This window comes from Sus scrofa, chromosome 1 (genome assembly GCF_054392235.1).
Source record: "Sus scrofa isolate SSC_HxYL_T2T_F1_AM1 chromosome 1, Sscrofa_HxYL_maternal_Yorkshire_Landrace_v2.0, whole genome shotgun sequence".
Taxonomy (NCBI): Eukaryota; Metazoa; Chordata; class Mammalia; order Artiodactyla; family Suidae; genus Sus; species Sus scrofa.
In genome coordinates, this window is record NC_139383.1 from 45,343,522 (window position 1) to 45,369,267 (window position 25,746).

At 40.7% G+C, this 25,746-nt stretch overlaps 1 protein-coding gene and 1 pseudogene across 1 annotated transcript in view; one reads left to right on the plus strand and one right to left on the minus strand.

The window, feature by feature from the left end:
• EYS (EGF-like photoreceptor maintenance factor) overlaps positions 1 to 25,746 on the minus strand; it is a 1,392,725-nt gene that overhangs the window by 35,150 nt on the left and 1,331,829 nt on the right. The window contains exons 37-38 of the mRNA XM_084958241.1: positions 25,320 to 25,464; positions 22,376 to 22,550 (exon numbers count right to left, since the gene is read on the minus strand). Of these exons, the coding sequence (XP_084814367.1) occupies positions 22,376 to 22,550; positions 25,320 to 25,464 (320 nt within the window). The remainder of the gene's footprint in view (positions 1 to 22,375; positions 22,551 to 25,319; positions 25,465 to 25,746) is intronic.
• Positions 1,333 to 1,664, plus strand: LOC100627398 (cytochrome c oxidase subunit 7C, mitochondrial pseudogene; annotated as a pseudogene).

The window sequence follows — 25,746 nt, forward strand, 5'->3', positions numbered from 1 at the left end:
ACTGTACCAATTTACATTACTATCTTCAGTTTAAGAGGAAGCCCCTGAAATAATAGATTTGTATATAATTGAAAAGATTGGACATTTTTAAGGCTTCTTGTTTTTTTTGACCCAATAATAATTATATCATTTTATTAAAATAAAAAGGTTTTACTGTCTGCCCACACACATTCTATCAAGAGCATATTCATTTCAAATTCTTATACTTTCCTTTATTATTTGGCAGTGTAATCCAAGTCATATTTCACCAAAATTTCTTTCTTTCTCTCACTCTCTCTACACACACACACACACACACACACACACTTATTTATTTAGTATATACTATGTTCAGAGCAACATTTGAGGTCATACAGGATGGACAGGTATGTAAGGCGAGGGCCCTGGCCCCGGGTGAGACAGGTGTACTTGAGCTGCATCCTCTGAGGGACCAAGTGAGCAGCACAGAGAAACGCTGCTGAACCCTGAGACCATCATGGGAAAGAGCTTGAGGGATTAGAACTTAATTAACATCACCACCACATGTATACCCATGCAGTGTTAGACTTGGTTTTAAGAGGAATCGAAAATGAAAATTCCCAACAATTTGGAACTGACTTGTGGAGGTACAAGGCACATAAAGAAACAGGTGTGTTTAGATGGGTCAAGATGAAAGAAAATATAGAGGCTTATTGCATCTAAATTAATGGTTGTGCAAAAAAAGGTTGAAAAGTTGTATAAGGATCTCCAAAATGGAGAAAAACAGAATACAGAATTAACCTGCTATAAAATTACATAATGATTTTTTTTTTTAGGGCCACACCCATGGCATATGGAGGTTCCCAGGCTAGGGGTTGAATCAGAGCTGTAGCCGCCAGCCTACACCACAGCCGCAGCAATGCCAGATTCTTAACCCACTGAGCAAGGCCAGGGATCAAACCCGAAACCTCACGGTTCCTAGTGAGGATTCATTTCTGGTGTGCCACGATGGGAACTCCATAAAATTACATAATGACTTTGATTATTGTTTGCAGATCACAAAGAGCATAAAATACGTAAAGATCTATTATACAAAAATAAACTGTAACCAGTTTTATAAATCTCGCTACTTTTAAAAATGATGATTACACCATCTAGTGGTTCATTTTTATTTACTTGAAAAAAAGCTAAGAACCAATTTAGTCCTGCTTCCTCATAGATGGTCATGGCAATGGTAAAATATTTATTTTACTATTACATAGATCTTAAATCACATCAAGCCCAATATAATACAGATGCTATAAACTTATTTGAAAATAATCTTTTTTGAAAGTCGTGAGGAACGGAGGCCTCGGTCTGCATTGCCGTTTTTTTTTGCCTTCATTCTCTGCACCTTTCGCAGAGCTTGCAACAGCGCTATGTTGGGACAGAGTATTCGGAGGTTCACAACCTCTGCGGTCCGTAGGAACCACTATGAGGAGGGTCCAGGGAAGAATTTGCCATTTTCAGTGGAAAATAAGTGGCAGTTACTATCTATGATGACTTTGAACTTTGGATCTGGGTTTGCTGTACCTTTCTTTATAGTAAGATACCAACTGCTTAAAAAATAATCCATGAGACAGATGTGAAGAGGAGCATTTTAAGAGGTGCAATCTCTGAAAAAAGGATCAAATTCTTGAACTCAACATAATGGATATGTTTGTAAATAAAGTTACGGCATAAATCCTTAATGCTTCTTTGAAATAATGGGAAAAAAAAAAGAAAATAGTCTTTTTTTCTCTAACCCTTCAAATTAATTCATTAATATTTCTTCCTTTTACCACATGTGTACTACCCTTCCTGAGGAAGAATAAGTTTTGGAGAGGTATGTGTATGAGACAGAGTGTCCACATAGTGGGAAAAGCAGAAAAAAACCAAACAGGGGTAGATATTCACTCATTTAAATAATATTTATGGGTTTCTGGTTGCAGCTCAGTAGGTTAAGAACTGGAATAGTATCCATGAGGATGCAGGTTTGATCCCTGGCCTCACTTAGTGGGTTAAGGTTCTGGAATTGCCACAAGCTGTGGTATAGTTTGCAGATGTGGCTCGGATCTAGAGCTTCTGTGGCTGAGGTGCAGTTTTGCAGCTCTAGTTCCACCTCTAGCCTGGAACTTCCATATGCTGCAGGTGCGGCCCTAAAAAGCCAAAAAAAAATTATTTATATTTACATGTTAAGCGTCTGATGCTGTGCTTAGCAACAAACACATAAGAACCCATGGGTTGGCCTCAGGGACTTGCTGTTGGGGGGAAGCAGTTTAGTAATCACATGATTTAATACAGTGTAATAAGTGCCAAAAATAAATACTATGGAAGCCCCTTGGAAGGACACCTAAGCAATTTCAGTGAGTTCAAGAAGACTTCTGAAGGGGATTTGAGACATGAATGAGTGCATGGGGCAGGGGCGGGGTGTGGAGGAGAAGGTTAGGATAGAAAAGGGGACAGTTCAAAGGCTTTGAATTAGTGGGCTGAGAGTTCAACTTGTAAGTGACAGACATGTGGGGATTGACATGAATTAGACATATGTTAAGAATATTAATCTGAGAGTTCCTGTCGTGGTGCAGCAGAAACGAATCTGACTAGGAACCATGAGGCTGCAGGTTCGATCCCTGGCCTCACTCAGTGGGTTAAGGATCCTGAGTTGCTGTGGCTGTGGCTGGCAGATGTAGCTCCAACTGGACCACAGGCCTGAAAATCTCCATATGCCACAAGTGTGGCCCTAAAAAGCAAAAAGAAAAAAAAAAGAATATTAATTTGGTAGGTACATGACATCCCATGTGGAACAATAGACTCTTTGGGAATGTAAATTTACTCTTGGTGGCCTCTTCTGTATATTTGCCACCATAACACCTGTTGGTAAGCTTTGGCACTGTACTGTTTGCTGTGTCAGGATAACTCAGCTCTCTGTTTGTGGAAAGCAGCTGTGGACAACCCACAAATGAACGGATGGGGCTATATTCTGATTTTATTTACAAAAACAAGCTGTGGACCAGATGTGGCTCATGGGCAGTAGTGTGCTGCCCATGCATGAGATTATTAGGCCCATGGGAGCAGAGAGCAGGGCTCTTCACTCTCTGCCACAGACCCAGGGGCAAAAGCTGTCCCTGGCACACTGGAATGTTTCCCTGAACATCAGGGAAGAAATTAGTAAGTAAATGAATGAGTCATGACTGCTTTAGGGGAAGGGTTGGATACAAAGAGGCCTGGACAGGGAAATGGCCCTGAGGATGGGTGTAAGGGGCCTTTGGTAAGGGTTGGTATGGAGACAGCAAACATCCACTGGGGCTCCCCAGGGCCAGGCACTGGGCGAAGCACTTGACACCTCTGAACTTACTCCAGCCGTCTCAGGAGGTACATCCTTATCCTCATTTTAGGAGGAAGGGCTGCAGGAATAGAGCAGTAGGCAAATGACATGGCTGGGAATGCGAGAGTCATTTGCAACTACCACTCTGTGTCTTTCAATCTCATGGAAATCCTTGGGGTTTCAAGATTAAATGACTAAAAGAATACAGTCCTTTATGAGAAGAGGGACATTCAGAGGAGGATATAGTTTAATGGGAAAATACAAAAATCCACTTTCAGGAGTTCCTTTGTGGTGCTGCGGTTTAAGGATTCCATGGTGTAACTGAAGCAGCTCTGGTTGCTGCTGTGGCATGGGTGATTCCTGGCCCAGGGACTTCTGCATGCCACGAGAGTGAAAAATCTACCTTTAGCTATACTGAGGTGTGGGTGAGAGCAGGTGGTAAAAGGTCTTTTTTCTGTTTTTAAGTACCTAGTGTCATTGCTTTTTAACCTGATGAACTTAAATATAAGACTGATTTGTGAATTAAGTGGAACACAAAGGGCTAAAGCATCCGCTATATAATAGATAAGAATATTAAAAAAAAATACTGAGGAATCATTGATATTACACATAGAACTTTTTTTTCTCGTCTAATACAAAAATATTAGCTATCCCCAATTGATTTTTCCCAGCTATTTGTATATGTCATTTTTTAAAAAAATTGAAGTATAGTTGTGTTAATTTCTGCTGTACAGCAAAGTAATTCAGTTATACATAAATATTCTTTTTCACATTATTTTCCATTATGGTTTATCACAAGATATTGCATATAGTTCCCTATGCTATACAGTAGAACCTTGTTTAGCCATTGTATATATAATAGTTTGTATCTGCTAATCCCAGATACAAGTCCTTCCCTCCTCCACTCTAAGCATGGAGAGATGATAATACAAAAGAAAATGTTAGTTCTTTTAGACGTATGAGTAACAGCTTGTCATCTTAGCATTCAAGAGTTGAATACTGGAGTCTATTACTAATCTAGTTAATTATTTTACATCTGTGAATTTAGAAGGAAACTGATTTAAATTTCTAAATTGTAGATAAATTGGTTTTTAATTGTTGATTTTATAGCTCAGAAACATTGATGGATTAATTTTTCTCATTATAATATATATTCAACACACAGAATTTAATTTTCTTATAAGTAGGCAAATCTAAGACCTCCCAAAGTTTAGGATGAACATTGACATAAAAATTAATTGGGGAGTTCCCGTCGTGGCTCAGTGGTTAATTAACCTGACTAGGAACCATGAGGTTTCGGATTCGATCCCTGGCCTCGCTCAGTGGGTTAAGGATCTGGCATTGCCGTGAACTGTGGTGTAGGTCTCAGACTCGGCTCGGACCCTGAGTTGCTGTGGCTCTGGCATAGCCCCGTGGCTACAGCTCCAATTAAACCCCTAGCCTGGGAACCTCCATGTGCTGCAAGTGCGGCCCTAGAAAAGACAAAAAATATAAAAAAATGAAAAAAAATTAATTGGAAATGAGATGATAGAAGGTTTAATATTCTTTGTTTCAATGTCACTTAAACATCATTTACTTGCTTACAAATTACTCACTATTCACCACAGAATAAGTATGGTACCCTGCTCTACTTTGTTACCAGGGTGGATACAAAACAGAATACATAGTATTGCCCCTAAGGGCTTTATGACAATTTATTTATAACAATGTATTTGTATAATGTGTGTGTGTGTGTAAAGTATCTTCAAAGTTTATTTGGGCCTGAACTTAGTGCCAGGCACCATTTTCAATGTAGTAACTCATTTCATTCTGTTAATTCAATGAGATAAATGGAATTATTAACCTTCAGTGTGTAGTTGAGAAACAGGGACTTGGAAAAACATAACCCCTTTTCATCCTACTTGTCCAGTTTACTTATCATTATCGATTCTGGTTGCTTTGGATAAGAGAGAATCTGTTCAGTTTACCTATCATATTGATTCTGGTTGCTTTGGATAAGAGAGAGTCTGTTCAGTTTACTTATCATATCGATTCTGGCTGCTTTGGATAAGAGAGTCTTTTATACATATTGAGGTTAATGAGTGCAAAGTTTTAGAATCCTTGTTAAGAGATGAGTGCAGAAAGAAAAAGTTATTGGAGAAAACTGACCTTTAGCTGGATGTGTAAGAAATTTATGGTTACAGATTTGTGAGTTTTTAATGCATAAGGAAAATCACAGATACAGTACTTACAATGAAATCTATGTGGTGTGATAATAAAGTCATAGGAATAATGGAATAAACGCATCTTAGCAATAGATGGTCACGTGGACTGAAAGACTCCATTTCTGCACATACAACATATTTTTCTGCTATTTAAACACAAAGAAAGGGAGTTCTCGCCATGGTGCAGTGGAAACGAATCTGACTAAGAGCCATGAGGTTGTGGATTCCATCCCTATCCTTGCTCAGTGGGTTAAGGATCTGGCACTGTCGTGAGCTGTGGTGTAGGTTGCAGATACGGCTCAGATCCTGCATTGCTGTGGCTGTGGCATAGGCCAGAAGCTGTAGCTCTGATTCAACCCCTAGCCTGGGAACTTCCATATGCTGCTGGTGCAGCCCTAAAAAGAAAAAAAAAAAAAAAAAGTAAACTAAGAGAAACACACCTGAATCTCTTTCTGTTTAGACCACTTGTTGTGTTGCAGGGCTTCCTCATGACTCTTCTGCTTCCCTTTAGAATTTATTTCCATTTGAAGAAGTAGTTAGGAGAATTAGGTGTGATATGATATTTCACCTGCCCAAATTTACTGGGTATTAAATGATATGCTCGAGACTCAGGCCTTTGAAAAATATACAACCAAATGCTAAAACAAATGTACACTAGAATGTGGCCATGTCAGGGCTCAACATACTGACAAGGAAGGGTGGCTGCCATCACTCTACCTGCTGACATTTCCTAATGGCCTTGGATCCCTTGCTGGGAAGATCACTCACCAAAGTCTTTGATGATCCCTCACAGAGGGTAAAAGGATGAAATGCAATTGCTCTTCACATACTAACAAAAGTACTGGCAGTCGTCTGTGCTTAAGGGTCTGACTGCAGTGGTTTGGGTTGCAAAGGTTCCATCCCCAGCCAAGCACAGTGGGTTAAAGGGTCCAGCAATGGCTCGGATTCAACCTCTGGCCTGGGGGCTTCCATATGCCATGAGTGTGGCCACCAAAAAATAAATAAATAAATAAAAATCTTTTTTTGGACAGTTCATCAGGATCCAAATAAGTTCCACAAATGCACCTGGGAGTGTGTGTCTTAGCTTGTGACCAAGATAAAAATTCTCCCTCTGCATTTCTTTCCACACATGCTATTTTTATGTCATTTGTTCAGTAGAAATTTCCATTCTGGATTTGGCTGTTTATATCCTTATAATGTTATTTACCTTGTTCTCCTTATTGCCTACATTTTTCATAAACTTGTAGATATAAAGGCTTTATTAGATTCATGTTCAGGTTGCTTTTAGGTGGGACTGTGTGGTTCATCACAGTAGAGGCACATAATGTTTGTTCTGCCTTAAATTATGTTATGACTGTTCTTATTTTTATTAATTACTTTGGATTTGTTTTTGTTGCTCTTTTTCCTATCCTTCTTCTCTTGTTCTCTTCTGCCTATAGAACTACTATATGCAACTATATGCCAATAAAATGGAAAACCTAGAAGAAATGGACAAATTCTTAGAAAAGTACAATCTTCCAAGACTAAACCAAGATGAAAGAGAAAAGATGAATGGACCAATCACAAGAACTGAAATTGAAACTGGGATTAAAAAACTTCCAACAAACAAAAGTCCAGGACCAGATGGCTTCACGGGAGAATTCTATCAAACATTTAGAGAAGAGCTAACACCTCTCCTTTGGAAACTATTTCAAAAAATTGCAGAGGAAGGGATACTCCCAAACTCATTCTATGAGGCCATCATTACCCTGGTACCAAAACCAGACAAAGATACCACAAAAAAAGACAACTGCAGGCCAATTTCACTGAGGAACATCGATGCAAAAATCCTCAACAAAATACTAGCAAACTGCAGCCAACAATACATTAAAAGGATTGTACATCGTGAGCAAGTGGGATTTATCCCAGGGATGCAAGGGTTCTTCAATATCCACAAATCCATCAGTGTGATACACCACATTAACAAACTGAAGACTAAAAACCATATGATCCTCTCAATAGATGCGGAAAAAGCCTTTGACAAGATCCAACACCCATTTCTGATAAAAACCCTTCAGAAAGTGGGCATAATGGGAACCTACCTGAACATGATAAAGGCCATATACGACAAACCCACAGCGAACATCATTCTCAATAGTGAAAAGCTGGAAGAATTCCCGCTGAGATCAGGAACAAGACAAGGATGTCTTCTCTCGCCACTACTCTTCAACATAGTTCTGGAAGTCCTAGCCACAGCAATCAGAGAAGTAAAAGCATAAAAGGAATCCAGATTGGAAAGGAAGAAGTGAAACTATCGCTATTTGCAGATGACATGATACTATACCTAGAGAATCCTAAAGACTCTACCAGAAAACTGTTAGAGCTCATCCACGAATTTGGCAAAGTTGCAGGATACAAAATCAATACACAGAAATCTACAGCGTTTCTATATACTACCAATGAAAAAGCAGAAAAGGAAATTAGGGAAGCAATCCTGTTTACCATCTCATTCAAAAGAATAAAATACCTAGGAGTAAACCTACCTAAAGAGACAAAAGACCTGTACTCTGAAAACTATAAGACCCTGATGAAAGAAATCAGAGATGACACAAATAGATGGAAAGATATACCATGCTCGTGGATTGGAAGAGTTAATATTATCAAAATGACTATTCTACCTAAGGCAATCTACAGAGTCAATGCAATCCCTATCAAATTACCAAGGACATTTTTCACAGAACTCGAACAAAATATTTTAAAGTTTGTTTGGAAGCACAAAAGACCCAGAATAGCCAAAGACATCCTGGCAAAGAAAAATGGAGCTGGAGGAATCAAGCTCCCGGACTTCAGACTATATGACAAAGCTACAGTCATCAAAACTGTATGGTACTGGCACAAAGACAGGAATATAGATCAGTGAAACAAGATAGAAAGCCCAGAATTAAACCCACACACCTACAGCCAACTCATCTATGACAAAGGAGGCAAGAATACACAGTGGAGAAAGGACAGCTTGTTCAATGAGTGGTGCTGAGAAAACTGGACAGCCACATGGAAAAGAATGAAATGAGAACACTCCCTAACACCATACACAAAAATAAACTCCAAATGGATTAAAGACCTAGATATAAGACCAGACACTATCAAACTCCTAGAGGAAAACATAGGCCAAACACTCTCTGACAGAAACGACAGCAACATCTTCTCAGATCCACCTCTTAGAGTCATGAGAGTAAAAACAAAAATAAACAAATGGGACTTAATCAAACTTCAAAGTTTCTGCACAGCAAAGGAAACCTCAAACAAAATGAAAAGACAACCCACAGAATGGGAGAAAATCTTTGCAAGTGAATAGACTGGCAAGGGATTCATCTCCAAAATTGATAAACACCTCCTACTGCTCCATACCAAAAAACAAACAACCCCATCCAAAAATGGGCAGAAGATCTAAACAGACAGTTCTCCAAAGAAGACATACAGATGGCCAAGCAACATATGAAAAGACGTTCAATGTCATTCATTATTAGAGAGGTGCACATCAAAACCACTCTGAGGTACCACCTGACACCAGCCAGAATGGCCATCATCCAAACGTCTACAAACAATAAGTGCTGGAGAGGGTGTGTAGGAAAAGGAACCCTAGTACACTGTTGGTTGGATTGTAGATTGGTGCCACCACTGTGGAAAGCAGTATATAGACAGATTCCTCCGAAAACTAAACATAGAACTACCATTTGGTCCAGCAAGCCCACTCCTGGGCATCTATCCAGAGAAAACCACGACTCTCAAAGGCACATGTACTCCGATGTTCATTGCAGCACTATTTGCAATAGCCAAGACATGGGAACAACCTAAATGTCCATTGACAGAGGAGTGGATCCAGAAGAGGTGGTACATATACACAATGGAATATTACTCAGCCATCAAAAAGAACGAAATACCGGCAGTTTTAGCAACATGGATGGACCTAGAAATTATCATGCTAAGTGAAGTCAGCCATACAATGAGACACCAACATCCAATGCTTTCACTGACCTGTGGAATCTGAGAAAAGCACAGACTGAACTTCTTTGCAGAACAGATGCTGACTCACAGACATTGAAAAACTTAATGTTCTCTGGAGGAGACTGTTTGGGGGGTGGGGGGATGTGCCTGGGCTGTGGGATTGGAATCCTGTGAAATCAGATTGTTATGATCTTTATCCAACAACAGATGTGGTAAATTCATTTGAGTAATAAAGAAAATGAAAAAAAAAAAATGTTATGACTGACCCACTGGTTCAGTCAGTTCAACCACTGTGTAGTTTTCTATCAGCTTTTTACTACATAGTTTAAGTCACCATTATTTTCTTGGTGGCTACAAAATGGTGATGTTTCTCACTTCTATGATTTATTTTGCACTATTAGCTCAGATCTGTTAAAGACTACTTCTCATCAATAATCTGGCTAGTTAATATTATTCAATATTTCTTACCTATTGTTTCACAGTGAATTATCCCAGAGCTTAAAGGCTTAAAGCAATAATAAACATTTATTATCATTACAGACTCATAATTAGTCATTGTTTTCAGGCTTTGTAGCCTGCAATCTCATCCTCTACGACTACTCTGGGAACTATCTAAAATACACTGATTTTTTTTGTTTGTTTATTTGTATTTTTAGGGCTGCACCCACAGCACATGGAGGTTCCCAGACTAGGGGTCTAACTGAAACTGTAGCTGCTGGCCTGCAATGCAGCCACAGCAATGAGGGATCCGAGCTATGTCTGTGACCTACACCACAGCTCATGGCAATGCTGGATCATTTAACCCGCTGAGTAAGGCTAGGGATTGAACCTGTGTCCTCACGGATGCTAGCCAGATTCATTTCCTCTGAGCCATGACAGGAACTCCATGTCTGACTATTATTAAACTGTTCAGTGCATAGGATTATGTAACCCTTAAGTTTAATAATTTAAGGAAGGCAGAAGTGAAAATGACTTTTGACCTAACTTTGGAAGTCATAAACTCTCATTTCCAGGATATCCTATTATTTGCACAGGTCTGCCCTATTCTGTGTGGGAGGAGACTGCAGGAGGATGGGTCTACTGGGAGGTAAGAATCAACATGGACTGATGGGAATCTGGTTACCCTTCTCTGCAATACAGTCTTTATAGGAAAGGAAGGTTGACCACTTTATCTTTAATATCAGAATAAATGACTGGTGCACTAGCAACCCCTATGCGGGGCAAGTTTCTTTTCCTCTCCTGGTGGGGGTGGGTGGGTAGAGTATCTTAATGACTGCGTATATTTACATATTGACACGTTTCAATCCATCATAGACATTATTCTGCATGGTTTTGTAATTGTCCCCTCTTGGGTCAGTGGGAGTCTCCTGCAGCTGGCTCCTGTCTTATTTTCAAATGGCCCTGGTGGTCTCTGATTAATCTCTTGCTTTTCAGGCACAAAAAGACACCCAGGCTCATAGCATACATTTTACCCTCGATGTTCAGTTCTCCAAGAACTCTGGATTTATTTTAGGGGAAAATGGCACTTGGCGATGACCATTTTGATACTAGAGCTATTCACTGTCTTTAGTGGACATAGGTAGGAAATAAAATTTTTCAAAAGAGAAAGGTTGTCATGAATGTATATGTTATTTCTAGTTCAAATTAAAGATGAAAAAAATTTGCTTCTTTCATTTTATGTCTATAGCTCATTTGTGCTGAAAATTTTGGTTCCTAATGATATTAACATTATGACTAATTTTTTTATATCATCCAACCATCCACCCATCTATCCATCTAGCTACTAGAATCTTGCTATCTAGTTATTTTGTATCTATAGTTCTAAAATAACAATACCAGTGCTACCATAAATATCAAGACCATACTATACAATTTAAGATATCTTTATGGTTCTATCTGTCCTTAGGATATAATTCACTGTGCAGCCAAAATACTTTCAAAAAATCGAATGAATTAAATCTTCTCTACTTGGTTATATCACCAACTTGGAATCCCTAGAAAATGGAGACTACATTGCTGTGGCTGTGGCGTAGGCTGGCAGCTGTAGCTCCAATTGGACCCTTAGCCTGGGAACCTCCAAGTGCTGTGGGTGAGGCCCTGAAAAGACCAAAAAAAAAAAAAAAAAAAAAAGGAAAAGTGAGACTAAAAGCAATTCCAAGGAAATAAGGAATACTCTGCCAAGTAAGCAAGAGAGAAAAGCAAGGTGGTGAGTTACCAAGCTGACTGCACAGAGAAAGTTGCTTCATAAGGGGAGTGTTTTTCCTGAGGCTGAATACAGTTAATTTGCATACAAGGAAAAAAGTATAGCAGGAATAAGTGGGTCACGATATACCTTGAACAACAGATTCGAGGATTTACATTGTGTTACTTTGGCAATGAAAGACCAACAGACATTTTGAGCAGGAAAGTGATGGGAGTGAAGAGGCCTCCGGGAGGAAACCACCTGAATTAGAGTAAGGACAGGTTAAGCAACAGGACACTAGTTGGCAAATAAACCCATAGATGAGCAGGGAAGGGCTAGAAAACAGAATTAAGCATTGTTGGTTGAAATGTATAGAAGTAAGGAATTCCTTTTTTTTTTTTTTTTGTCACACCACAGCATTTGAAGTTCCTCGGCCAGGGACTGAACACGAGCCACAGTTATAACCAGAGCCATAGAAGTGACCATGCTTGATCCTTAATCCACTGAGCCCAATCATAGAGTCCCTCAAACTCCAGAAGCAAGGAATTCTTAATTTGGAGAGCTTGGGGGACTCTTTGATTGGGTTCTAGGGAGTGAGTAAACATCTAAAATGCTATGTAAATTTTTGTGTCCTAAATATAATTATTGCTCAGGGGAAAGGATTTTTAGCTTTCATCTGATTGTTTTTTTTTTGGCCGCACCCTCAGCATATGGAAGTTCTTAGGCCAGGGATTGAATTCAAGCCACAGCAGCTTCAACTTACGCCACAGCTGTGGCAACACCGGATCCTTAACCCACTGCACCACAATAGGAAGGCCCTTTCTTCTGATTCTTAAAGGCATTTATGAGCCAATAAATAATTGGGAAACCCAGCTTCAGTGAGATTTTGTGTTCACTGATCAGTGTATGTTGTTATTATGCCCTGTTTTTGAACTTAGTATAATACTAATTTCTGATGATTTCACATTTTATGTCCACATTCTCTGAACTCCTGTGATACTTGTAAACAGCTCTTAACAGGACACCGCCTCAGCTGGACACCCCTTTCCTGTCACTTTAGCAAAGCTAATACTGTAACTAACTTTGAAGCCATGACTTACTTGTCTCTGGCTCAAGCATAGCTTTCACGTCTTTTAATCACACAATACCCTGCCTAACTTGTCGGTATTTTCTGTAGATCAAAGAAGCAGAGGAGTTCACATTGTGGCTTAGCGGAAACGAATCTGACTAGGAACCATGAGGTTACAGGTTCGATCCCTGGCCTCGCTCAGTGGGTTAGGGATTTGGTGTTGCCATGAGCTGTGGTGTAGATCGCAATGTGGCTCGGATCCTGCGTTGCTATGGCTGTGGTGTAGGCTGGCAGCTACAGCTACAATTTGACCCCTAGCCTGGGAACTGCCATATGCTGTGGGTGTGGCCCTAAAAAGACAAAACGAAACAAAAAAACATACTGTGCTGCCCATTTCTACATCTTGCTTGTTTTTTTTTTGTTTGTTTTTTTTTTTTAAGATTTACTTTCCCTACACTGTGCTTTTCTTGAAGGAACACATTTGCATAAGGCCCTCAGGTGTAGTCAGGATACTTTTGAAGGTTAAGCAAAGTGCAAATTAAAAGAAGTAAAATCTGCTTAAGAACACATTGTACCAGGGAGTTCTCTGGTGGCACAGTGAGTTAAAGATCAATCGTTGTCACTGCTTTGACTCTGGTTGTTGCTGTGCCTCGAGTTTGATCCCTGGTGGGGAATTTCTTCAAGCCATGGGCACAGCCACCCTCCCCACCCCGCCCCCCGCAAACATACAAAAACACATTGTACCAAGCACATGTACATACGGGTAAATTACAACTAAACAAACTTGTTTCTTCCCCCAAACCGTGGCTACTGACTAACAACAGAAATAGTTTCCTATTTTTCTGTTGTATCTGAGGCCATCTCAGGAACATAAAGGCCTTCTGCGAACTCAGCTTTATAATCCTCCTTTCCCTGGAAAAATTGCATTTGAATGCAGCTGGGTCTGTGTGCTGATGTACTTGGAACAGGAAAGCAGGGCTATGGGCAGTTTGCTGGAGGCCATGCACAGTTTCGGCCTCATCAAGCCCTACCCCTCATTATACACCTTGGGTACTAAACAATGTCTCCCATCCACAGCTGGGAGGGATGGAGATACAGGGGAGTTCTTTTCAAAAAGTTTTATACTGTTAAGCAGTGCATTTATTAAGACATTTTGACCACCTTTCAGATTTAGCTTTTTTTTTTTTTTTTTTCATTTTCTAGGGCCGCACCCATGGCATATGTAGGTTCCCAGGCTAGGGGTTGAATCTGAGCTGTAGCTGCCTATCTATACCAGAGCCACAGCAACTTGGGATCTGAGCCGCGTCAGCGATCTACACCGTAGCTCATGGCAATGCCGGCTCTTTAACTCAGTGAGCAAGGCCAGGGATTGAATCTGTAACCTCATAGTTCCTAGTCGGATTCGTTAACCACTGAGCCACTACGGGAACTCCCAGATTTAGCTTTTAAAATTGATTCCAAACACTGTAAAATGTATGCTTCTGGGTTGGGACTTGCCCCCTAAGCATTTTAAAAAATATTTTATCATGTATGTTATTTTTCAGGAAAAGATTGAACTTTAGTTTTGAGCTGTCTATAATGGTACCTGAAATTTGGTTTAATATTACTGTGCTTCCAGTGAAAAAGGATGGAGTCATATAAAATTAAGAGCCTGGGACTAGAACCAGGATAGAGAAAAACAAAAAAATCGTACCTATTTCCTTGAAAAAGAGGATCCTTTTTTTTTGGTCTTTTTTTAGGGCTGCACCTGAGGCATATGGAGGGTCCCAGGCCAGTGGTCGAGTTGGAGCTACAACCTTTGGGCTACACCACAGCCACAGCAACTCAGGATCTGAGCCTCATCTGCAATCTACACCACAGCTCACAACAACGCTGGATCCTTAACCCACTGAGTGAGGCCAGGGATCAAACCTGTGTCCTCGTGGATACTAGTCAGATATGTTAACTGCTGAGCCATCATGGGATCTCCAAAAAGAAGATTCTTATTGAGATTAGAACAGAACTACAAAAACCGTCAAAAAGAATAAAATTCTCCTTAAACTTCTGCCGTTACTGGAGCTGAATATCCATGAGTGGGAAGATGAAAATTTTTAAATAGCTCTATTGAGGTACTGTTTACATATCATACAATTCACCTCTTTTAAGTTCAGGGAGTCATAATTTTTTTTTTTTTTTTTGGCTTTTTTAGGACTGTACCCTCGGTATATGGAAGTTCCCAGGCTAGGGGTTGAATTGGAGCCGCAGCTGCTGGCCTAAACCATAGCTGCTGCAGCTCAAGATCCAAGCTGCATCTGCGACCTACACCACAGCTCATGGCCATGCCAGATCCTTAACCCACTGAACAAGGCTAGGGAATCAAACCTGTGTCCTCATGGATACTAGTTGGGTTCATTACGGCTGAGTCACAACGGGAACTCCTGGAGCCATAATTTTAAGGTCATTATGTTAGGGATCATTGACTGACACTGCCCAGCTTGGCCAGGCATGATAACAACCCCTTGCAGGAGTTCTCACAACAGCAGGCCCTGATAAGGAACACGGTGCTGCCCTGAAGACTTAACTGGGAGGATTTGGGAGGGGCTGATAGGAGGGAGGAGACAACCAACCTCCCAGGCTCCTTGGCTCCAGACACCATCTGGGCTGAGAGGTACATGTGCCACCAAGAAGCACCCTGGGCCAGACCAAGTAAGGCCCCAGCAAGACAACTGGCCAGAGACAACCTGGAAACGAACCCTATTCACATAAAACCTGAGTCTCTGAGCCACGTGGCAGAGCAGTTCTCCTGGGTTCCGTTACCCTGCAGCTCTCTGCCTTTCCAATAAAGCCCTTTGCTTTGTCAACATGTGTGTCTCCTTGGACAATTCATTTCTGAGCCCACTCTCTGGCCCCTGGTGGGGGTCCCAATTTCTGCAACAATTACACAATAGTCACAAGAGCTATTTCTGACTCTATGGTAATGCTTCACAGTAGTTAATATATATTGTCAATATTTTGTTGTTCTATCAAGAGTACCCTAAATAGTGTCACAATTTTGATGAGAAAGACTTTAGAATCCTATTAGGAAACTTGCCAGTGGTATCACTCCTGTTGTCCTTTTTTTTTTTTTTTGGTATTTTTTTTTGCCTTTTCTAGGGCTGCACCCGTGGCATATGGAGGTTCCCAGGCTAGGGGTCTAATTGGAGCTGTAGCCACCGGCCTACACCAGAGCCACAGCAAAGAGGGATCTGAGCCAAGTCTGAGACCTACACCACAGCTCATGGCAACGCCGGCTCCTTAACCCACTGAGCAAGGCCAGAGATTGAACCCTCAACTTCATGGTTCCTAGTCAGATTAGTTAATCACTGAGCCATGAAGGGAACTCCCCTGTTGTCCATTATTACTCAAGTCTACTTGTTATTCAGATCCAGACTTTCCTATTAGACTTCCATCCACACAGAAATTCATGAAATTTCTAGGGTATGTGTTATAAGGCAAGGTGCTTCTGTTACAACAGCTGCCCAGCAGCCCTGCGCCGCAGCGTATCAGCTCTATCGACAGCCCTGTGGCTGTAGGGTACCAGCTCCAGCAGCTCTGTGTCTGCAGTGTATCAGCTCTTTTACCTGGCAAGAAACCCACCAAGCACTTGGAGAGTTGGAGAACTCAGGTTTATTACGCCGTCGGGCTCAGAGGAGATCGCTCTCCGGAGTCTGAGCCCTGAAGAAGGGTTTCACAAGGCTTTTATGGGCTATCTCTTCTGGGTCCATGCTTGGCAGACTGGAGTGAGGTCAAGCAAGGTAGTAGATGCAGAAGCAAGCTTACAGAAGCAGATGTGTAGAGGAGGGGTGGTTAGGGGCAGTTGGCTGGACTTTGCTTAGTCATGATGGCCGGGGTCTCTCCTTTCTACCTTTGTATAGGGACATTTTCTCCTACACTTCCAACTTTGAGAAAATACAAAATGACATTTGAAGACATAAATTTAACACTGCTTTTTAAATGGGAGAATTTTAAGAATAAATGGGAGTTACTATTGTGGCTCAGCAGGTTAAGAACCCAACATAGTGTCTGTGAGGATGTGGTTTTGATCCCTGGCCTCGATCAGTGGGTTAAGGATCCAGCATTGCCTCAAGTAGCAGTGTAGGTTGAAGATGTGGCTTGGATCAGGTGTTGCTGTGGCTGTGGCATAGGTTGGCAACTGCAGCTCCAATTTAACCCTTACCCTGGGAACTTCCATATGCTATACATGTGACACTAAGAAGAAAAAAAAAAAAGGATTAAGAATAAATGAACAGATTACACCCAGCAGAGAAAGAGTTACTTAACACTTTGGGTACCTATCTAAACTGGTACCTGCTTTTATTTTTATTTTTAACTTTTTTTTGTCTTTTTGCTATTTCTTTGGGCCGCACCCACGGCATATGGAGGTTCCCAGGCTAGGGGTCAAATTGGAGCTGTAGCCACCGGCCTACGCCAGAGCCACAGCAACTCGGGATCCGAGCCGCATCTGCAACCTACACCACAGCTCACGGCAACGCCGGATCGTCAACCCACTGAGCAAGGGCAGGGAACGAACCCGCAACCTCATGGTTCCTAGTCGGATTCACTAACCACTGCGCCACGACGTGAACTCCACTGGTACCTGCTTTTAAAAACATCCCTTACTATTTCGGTTCTACAGGGAATCTTGACCCAAAGACTGAAGGTTTTGGGTCCTGCTGGACTCCTTACGAGATTCTCAGACATCATCTTGTTTCGTTCATAATCTCTGGAGCCTAGTATGCCATCCATGAAATTGGGGCCAGAATGTTTGCCCTGACTAATTCAGAGAGTTTTAAGCAGGAACAGTGGAAATACTGTAAGTAAAAAATGTTTTATTAGCCACAAAGTGCTAGATAGTTGTAAGGTATTACTTTTATTATCACAATCAATATTTTCTTATGGGAGGGGGAGGGAGTGGGAGGGATCGGGAACTTGGGCCTATCAGACACAACTTAGAATAGATGTACAAGGAGATTCTGCTGAATAGTATTGAGAACTTTGTCTAGATACTCATGTTGCAACAGAAGAAAGGGTGGGGGAAAAAATGTAATTGTAATGTATACAAGTAAGGATAACTTGATCCCCTTGCTGTACAGTGGGAAAATAAATAAATAAATAAATAAAGAAGAAAAGAAAAGAGAAAAAAGAAAAAAAAAAAGAATATTTTCTTTACTAATCAAAATATTCTGCAAATAGTTCTTAAAACTGAGTCCCCCTAAAACCAGTTTCCTCTGCCAACTTTATGGCTAACCTCTCTATTCAAAATGTTATTCCCTTTCTTGTCCAACCCTATCCCCCTCAAGATTGAGGAATATCAAAGAAAAGGGGGTTAAACCAAGCAGGACTCAGAGAAAGGGGGTCCTTTCTGTGTCCCTCATTTCTGGTTTGTAGGAAAAAGGCTTTCAGCCTCTTGGACCTTCTGAGTTTCAAAGGGCAGATTTAAACAGTTGCTAATTAGAGGAGTGAGGAAATGCAGAAAGAAACAATAGTGCAGGAGGGGGCAGGGTCAATGGGTTAAGGATCTGGTGTTGCTTTGAGCTGTGGTGTAGGTGGAAGATGCAGCTTGGATCCTGCGTTGCTGTGGCTGTGGCATAGGTGGGCAGCAGAAGCTTGGATTTGACCCATAGCCTGGGAATCTCCATATGCTACAAGAGCGGCCCTAAAAAGCAAAGCAAAACAAAACAAAAAACAAAACAAAACAACAACAAAAAAGGGTTGTCAGTTTAACCTTGGGTTCAGTCAGGAAAAAAAATCCCCCAAAACCATCAGGGAGTTTTGGCTTTTTGAGCACAAGGCACCTGTTCTCTTGGCTTGGCTCTGTAATAAACTTTTCTATGCTCCAAACTTTGACGTTTTGGTTTGTTTGGCCTCTCTGTGAATCAAGCACAGGGAACTTGCATTTCACAACACATCTACACTTGGCATCACGTATTCCAAGATAAACACAAGTGGCTCTTTTTTTTTTTTTTTTTTTTTGCTATTTCTTGGGCCTCTCCTGCGGCATATGGAGGTTCTCAGGCTAGGGGTCGAATTGGAGCGCCAGCCACCAGCCTACACCACAGCCACAGCAACTCGGGATCCGAGCCGCATCTGCAAAACTCACGGCAACACCAAATTGTTAACCCACTGAGCAAGGGCAGGGACCGAACCCGCAACCTCATGGTTCCTAGTCGGATTCGTTAACCACTGCGCCACCCACGACGGGAACTTCACAAGTGGCTCTTAAATGAACACACGTGGGACCTTTGTTCCACATAGATAATGAGTAGGAATGAATAGCCTACCAGTACCTTCAACTTGATGCACTTTCTTCTTGTCACTTCTCATTCTTAATTATTCCATTTTTTACTATTAGCAGTTTATTTATTATCACATAAAAATATCAAAAAAACCACTTTATAAGTCACCTGAAGAATGACCAGATTTCTTTCGATAAAATGAGGTAAATTTGTACTTCTAAATAATTAGGTTTAGTTGTGGGACAAAGTAAAATGCATAAGTTGTAAAGTGAGTCAAAGGTTTTATTAAAGATTATAAAGACGTAAAGTTAAACTCATAATGGTAGGGTTAATGCCAAAAAATATTGTTCTGTGATGGTGGCATCTCAAGCCTCAGAGTTTGTCCTTACACCAGGAATTTGGTCAAATTACACATTTTTTTCCCTGAAAAATTTCCATAAAATTCAGCTGATACTTTTAACATATTATTAGGCACATTAGGTGTCCAGGACATCCCAGAATATAGCAAGCCTTTTTCTTTTTTTTTTTTGTCCACAGCCACAGCATGTGGAAGTTCCCAGGGCCAGGGATTGAACCTGTGTTGCAGCAGTGACAACACCAAATCCTTAAATTGCTGAGCCACCAAGAAACTCCCTAGTAAGTCTTTTCATACTCAGGGTTTGGATTAATTTAGACTTGACTCTCCACAAACCCTCCTTCCACAATCTCATATTCAATATTCACAAAACACCATGAATATTTCTCTGCAATATCCGCTATATTAACTTTTTCTTTCCTTTTCTATGGCTATTTCTTAAAACTAGACCCTTTATAGTGTGCTTGGATTTCCAAAACTGTCTCTTAATAGCCGCCGCCCACCCCCCATCCCAACACACCTATTCTGTGAAGGGCTGTTAAGATAACTTGCAAATACGTTTTTACCATGGCTCCTTCCTTCTGCGGGACTGTCTGCATCTCCTTCTTGATGTAAATCAAATCTTTACCTTTCATGTACATTTCTCATCCTTCTAAACTTCCTGTGTTCCACTTCTCATAGCCAATCAATAGAATATCCTGTTTAATCAATTTGGCTTCATTATTGAGATCATAGTGTCATCTTGCTTGTCCTTTTATTTGTACTTTTGGAATGAAGAGTTCTTCTACTGTTTCATTAAAAAAATTTTTTTTGGGGGGGGCTGTGCCTGCAGCATGCAGAAGTTTCTGGGCCAGGGATTGAATCTGCTCCGCAGCAGAGACTGGAGCCACAGCAGTGATAATGCCGGATCCTTAACCCACTGAGCCACCACGGAACTCCTTCACTGATTCATTAATTGAATAAATACTTAATGAATATTTAGGCACTCTGAGGCATGAAGGATACAATGGTAATGTGAGAGATGAGGCCCATTGTCAGGGAAAAACTATAACCAATACATAAACAATAAATAAGCAAAAGAGGAGAATGCTATATTATGGAGAAAGTAAAATACATAATGTGATAGAGAATGATCAGAGGGAGGGACATTTGGGTGGATCTAAGGGCATCCCTTTCTGGGGAGGTGAGCCAATGACAAGAAGGAGGCAGGCAAATGGAGGCTGATGACCAGACCACGTTGGGCTTTACAGCTCACGGGGAAGGGTTTAGATATTATTCTACATGTTCTAATTCCCCGTGAGCTGAGAATTCCTTGGAAAGTTTTTGAAAAGAAATCAGAAGATCTGGATTTCCTGCTGTGGTGCAATGGGATCAGCGGTGCCTGAGGTGCACCAGGTCACAGGTTTGATCCCTGGCCCTGGCACAGGGGGCTTAAAGATGGGGTTGCAACTGCGGCTTGGATCTGTTCCCTGGCCAGGCAATCCATATGCTGCAGGGCAGCTGAAAGAGAAAGAAAACAAAAGAGAAGGAAAGAAAGAAGGGAGAAAGGAAGGAAAGAAAGAAAGAAAGAGAGAGAGAAAGAAAGAAAAAGAGGGAGGGAGGGAAGAAGGAAGGAAGAAAGTAAGGAAGGAAGGAAGAAAGAAAGAAAAAAAAAGAGAGAAAGAAATGAAGGAAGGAAGAAAGAAATCCAAAGTTTTAATAACCACTTCCTCCATTCCCCACCTCTCTGTGTTTTCTCACCAGCCCAATGGGCAGTGATGAGCAGTTCTTTGAACTTTGCTTTTGATGGCTTTCTAGTGAGGAGGTAGACGGGAGTGGTTCAGGGCTGTTAAGATTTGGTGCTTCGGAGCTCCCATTGTGGCTTAGCAGTTACGAACCTGACTAGCATCCATAAGGATGTGGGTTCGATCCCTGGCCTCACTCAGTGGGTTAAGGATCCAGCATTGCCGTTAGCTGTGGTGTAGGTCATAGACATGGTTCGGATCCTGCATTGCTGTGGCTGTGGTGTAGGCTGGCAGCTGCAGCTCCTATTCGACCCCTAGCCTGGGAACTTCCATATGCCACAGGGTGCAGCCCTAAAAAGAAAGCAAAAATAAATAAATAAATAAATAGATAGATAAAAGACTCCGTGCTTGCTCACCCCTGTCTTCCAGAGGAGTCTCTGACCCTCACTTCCCCAGCTGCCTTGCAGGGAGCCAGTGTCAGTAGTATATCAAACCTACCGATGTGTCCTGTGGGAAAATTCTGACAAATCACTTTCTAGCCGGGTCATGCATGTATGAGACATAAGAGATTTATGAGTAGCTAGAGTGTAAGAAATTGAAAGACAGAGAGCCTCTTTCCTCTGTTTTTGGGGTATTCCCAGAGCCTGCGTACTACTTATCTATAAAGGACATGTTCAATGAAGTACTTTATTTATAAGACAATATTCCTTTGTTCTTTTTTTCCCACTCAACAGGTTCACATTTTGTTTCATGTTAAAGTAGTTCAGAAATCAAATTGTGCAGCTTTGCTGGGGTCCACCTAGACAGGGATTTTTTTTTTTTTTTTGACTGCACCCATGGCATGTGGAAGTTCCTGGGCCAGTGATCGAACCTGAGTCATGACAGTGACCGAGACACCACAGTGATCATGTCAGATCCTTAACTGGATGAGTCACCAGGAAACTCTGAGAGGATCCTTTCTAAAAGAGCCCAAAGCCAAATATAAAAGCAGATCACAAAAGTAAGTCCTTGTAAACCCTTGCATGGTAAACATTTCTGCCAACACTCTCAATGCCATAAATTTAGATAGTTTATTTTTCAAGGTGCATGAAATGTTATGTAGTGATTAATTTCTATTATTTAAAAGGAGGCCAATCCTTTCTAGTTGCCTTTATCTGGCCCCTAGTCACCCAGCAAGTCCACTTAAAAACATTTTAAATAAGGGTATCAGTTTGTGTTCTTGTTTGTAGGGATGGAAGACCAGTTAGAATGCAAACAACCTGCTACTTTCTTTCCTAATAACATCACACGTGTCACACTTACTAAACAGTCGACCCGCTCTCCATGCACGTGCCACCATTGTCACATTTCATCAAGTGACAAGGAGAGGTCTCACACTGGCCGACACTGCGCCCAGCATTTGGGTGGCCCTCAGGAGTTCCCAGGCTTCTGAAACGGCCGTTCTTCTTAGTGCGAACTTGAATAGTAAAAATGCAACCTTGGAAAGAGAAACAAATATTTTGTTTTAAAAAATGGGAAAAAATAGATAAAAACAAGAAGACAGTATTTTCCTTTTTTTTTTTGGTCTTTTTGCCTTCTTCTGGGGCCACTCCCGCGGCATATGGAGGTTCCCAGGCTAGGGGTCTAATTGGAGCCATAGTCGCCAGCCTATGCCAGAGCCACAGCAACACCAGATCCGAGCCGAGTCTACAACCTACACCACAGCTCAAAGCAAAGCCGGATCCTTAACCCACGGCAAGGCCGGGGATTGAACCTGCAACCTCATGGTTCCTAGTCGGATTCGTTAACCACTGAGCCACGACGGGAACTCCAGTATTTTTCATTTTTAAAGTAACTTTTTCAACATAAAGTAATCTATTAATTTAAAGAAAAAAAAAAAACCAACACAGAGAAGCACAGAGGAAAGTAAAAAACACAATATCACCATGCCAGAGAAAACAATAATTAACATTTTGATATATAATATATATATATACACACTCAGAGTATTTTTCTATGCTTAGCTGTATTTTCTTTTAAATAAAAGTAGAATCCTGCATTAAACTATATAATACATATATTATACTGAAAATTAGTATAGCAGTAATTCTTTTCTCATAGCATTAATTATTTTTAAATAATGGCATATCATATCTTAGATCACAATATACTTAACCTTCAATTACTGAACAATTGACTCATTTCTATTTTTTTATTAAAAATAATCCTATACTAAATATCATTATGTGTGCATTTGATAATTATTTTCTTAGTATAAATTTCCAGAAGTAAAACTACGAAGGGGGAGTTCTGCTGTGGCTCAGTGGAAACGAATCTGCCTAGCATCCATGAGAGATCCTTAACCACTCGTGGCCTCGCCAGTGGGTTAAGGATCCAGTGTTGCCATGAGTGGTGGTGTAGGTTGAAGATGTGGCTCGGATCTGGTGTTGCTGTGGCTGTGGCACAGGCCAGTGGCTACAGCTCTGATTCGATCCCTAGTCTGGGAAGCTCTATATGCTGCAGGTGCGGCCCTTAAAAAACAAAACAAAACAAAGCAAACAAACCAAAAAACCCTCAAAAACTACTAGGGTAAAAGATGTGGGTGCTTTGAAGTGTGCTCTAGTGTCATGGATATTCTGCACCATTACGTCTTTTCCACCAAGCATGAATGGGGCACCTGTCTCTTCACAGGCACCACAATGCAAGAGGTTACCTTGCTTCATTCTTGAAGGAATAAATAATAAAATGCCCTTTTGCTATTTTTCGTTGGGGTTGAAAATCCCAACGAAAAATAGAAAAATGATTTGTCACCTGTAATTTTTCCCGTTTAGTTGCTTATTATGTACTGTTTTTCTCTATTTACCTTCTTTTCTTTACCCCTTTAAACATTTATTTGCTTCATACAATGAGCACATTAGCTGCTTGTCATAATATGGTAAATACTTTCTCCAGGTTAATATTAGCTATTTAATTTTGCCGACGGTGGGTTTTTTATTTTTATTTAAAGATGTTTATAATGTTTACACTGTCCCTTTTTTTTTTTTTTCTCTCTCAGGGATTTGCCTTTACATGTACCTTAAAAAGGTCTTTTTCAGACATAATGTATAATCTTACTTTATGTAGCATGTCATTTGTAGAATATATTGTATAATTTCATTCCTATTAATACAGCAGATTAAACATAATCTGCTTACTATAGTACCATGCACCAGGTTCTCAGTGTCTCTATTTTGCAAATGATAAAACAGTATGAAAAAGATTTTTGGAGCTATGTTATTGGAAAGACTATCGAAGTTCTAAATAAGCGGTAACTTTTTTTTTTTTTTTTGGATAGTAAGAAAATTTTTAAATCTTTGCAGTAATCTTGCTAGTCTTCCCTTATGGATTCTGGTTTGAAAAATCCCATGCAATTGTGAAAGGGGGAGGAGTTTTCTGGTAGCTCAGTGGGTTAAGGATCTGGCATTGTGACTGCTGAGGGATGGGTTAGATCCCTGGACCAGGAACTGTTGCAAGTCATGGGTGTGGCAGAGAAAGAGAGAGAACAGGAAAAGTGGAACTAGCAAGAGACTGACTGTGGTGACATTGTAGGGCATTGTTAGGTTGGAATGACAGCTTTACCCTGCTGTTAATGGATTGGAATCTATTTCATGTCCACTCTATTCATGAAATGTTTAATAATCCCTGTATCAATGAACACTAGCTGCCGTGACCCTAGAACAATTGGTAGGTGAGATAATACATTTACCCATATTCACACGAGTCAAAAGTCATTTCTAGCAAACTATTACATTCAGAATGGATAAGCAATGAGGTCCTACTGTACAGCACAGGGATCTATATCCAGTCTCTTGGGATAGACTATGATGGAAGATAATACAAGAAAGGGAATGTATATATATGTATGACTGAGTCACTTTGTTGTTCAGCAGAAATTGGCACAACACTGTAAATCAGCTATACATTAATTTAAAAACAAGTAAAAGATATCTTCCATGAAACAAAGTCATTTCTAATTCTACATCGGAATTACGTAGGTCCATCAGAAAAAGAAACAGATCTTAGAACACTGATGAAAGCTCTCCAAAAAAATGCACACAGGTCTACTCACAATTGTGTGTGATATCAGGAGATTCGGGGACCTACTGAATCCTACCTGTGAACTTCACCCTGCTGGCTTCGGAACTAGAAGTTTACTCTTTAAAAGTTTTTTCTTTTCTCACATTTTGAGACAAGTAGGTATAGAGTGTGAAATCCGTCCATGCCTTACCTTGAAAGCTACTTTTGAAGTTGGCTTCACTTGGTAAGAGATCTGGAATGTATTCACTGTAGCCACCTACGTAAAATTGACTGAAGGCATTGAGACCAACCAGTTCTCCTGGGGAGATGATGGATTTATTTTTATGGTCATCTACCTTCAAAAGGAAAAAAAGAAATACAAAACCTATTAAAAAAGAAATTGATTCCCTAGAGTGAACTGTTAAGATACTCTTTTGTTATTTTGCCATTAACTTGGCCTGAAAACTCACAAAGGCTTAGAATTTTGAAGAAATAAAAGACACCTCACCACTCAATTCTCTGCTTATCTGCTGGTGTCTGCTACCACAAAATCTTAATAGGGTGGTCATGGTTTTGCATCTCAGTCAAAATCACAATTCTTCCAAGATTAGGAGATGGCATCCTGCTGGGCCTCCTCC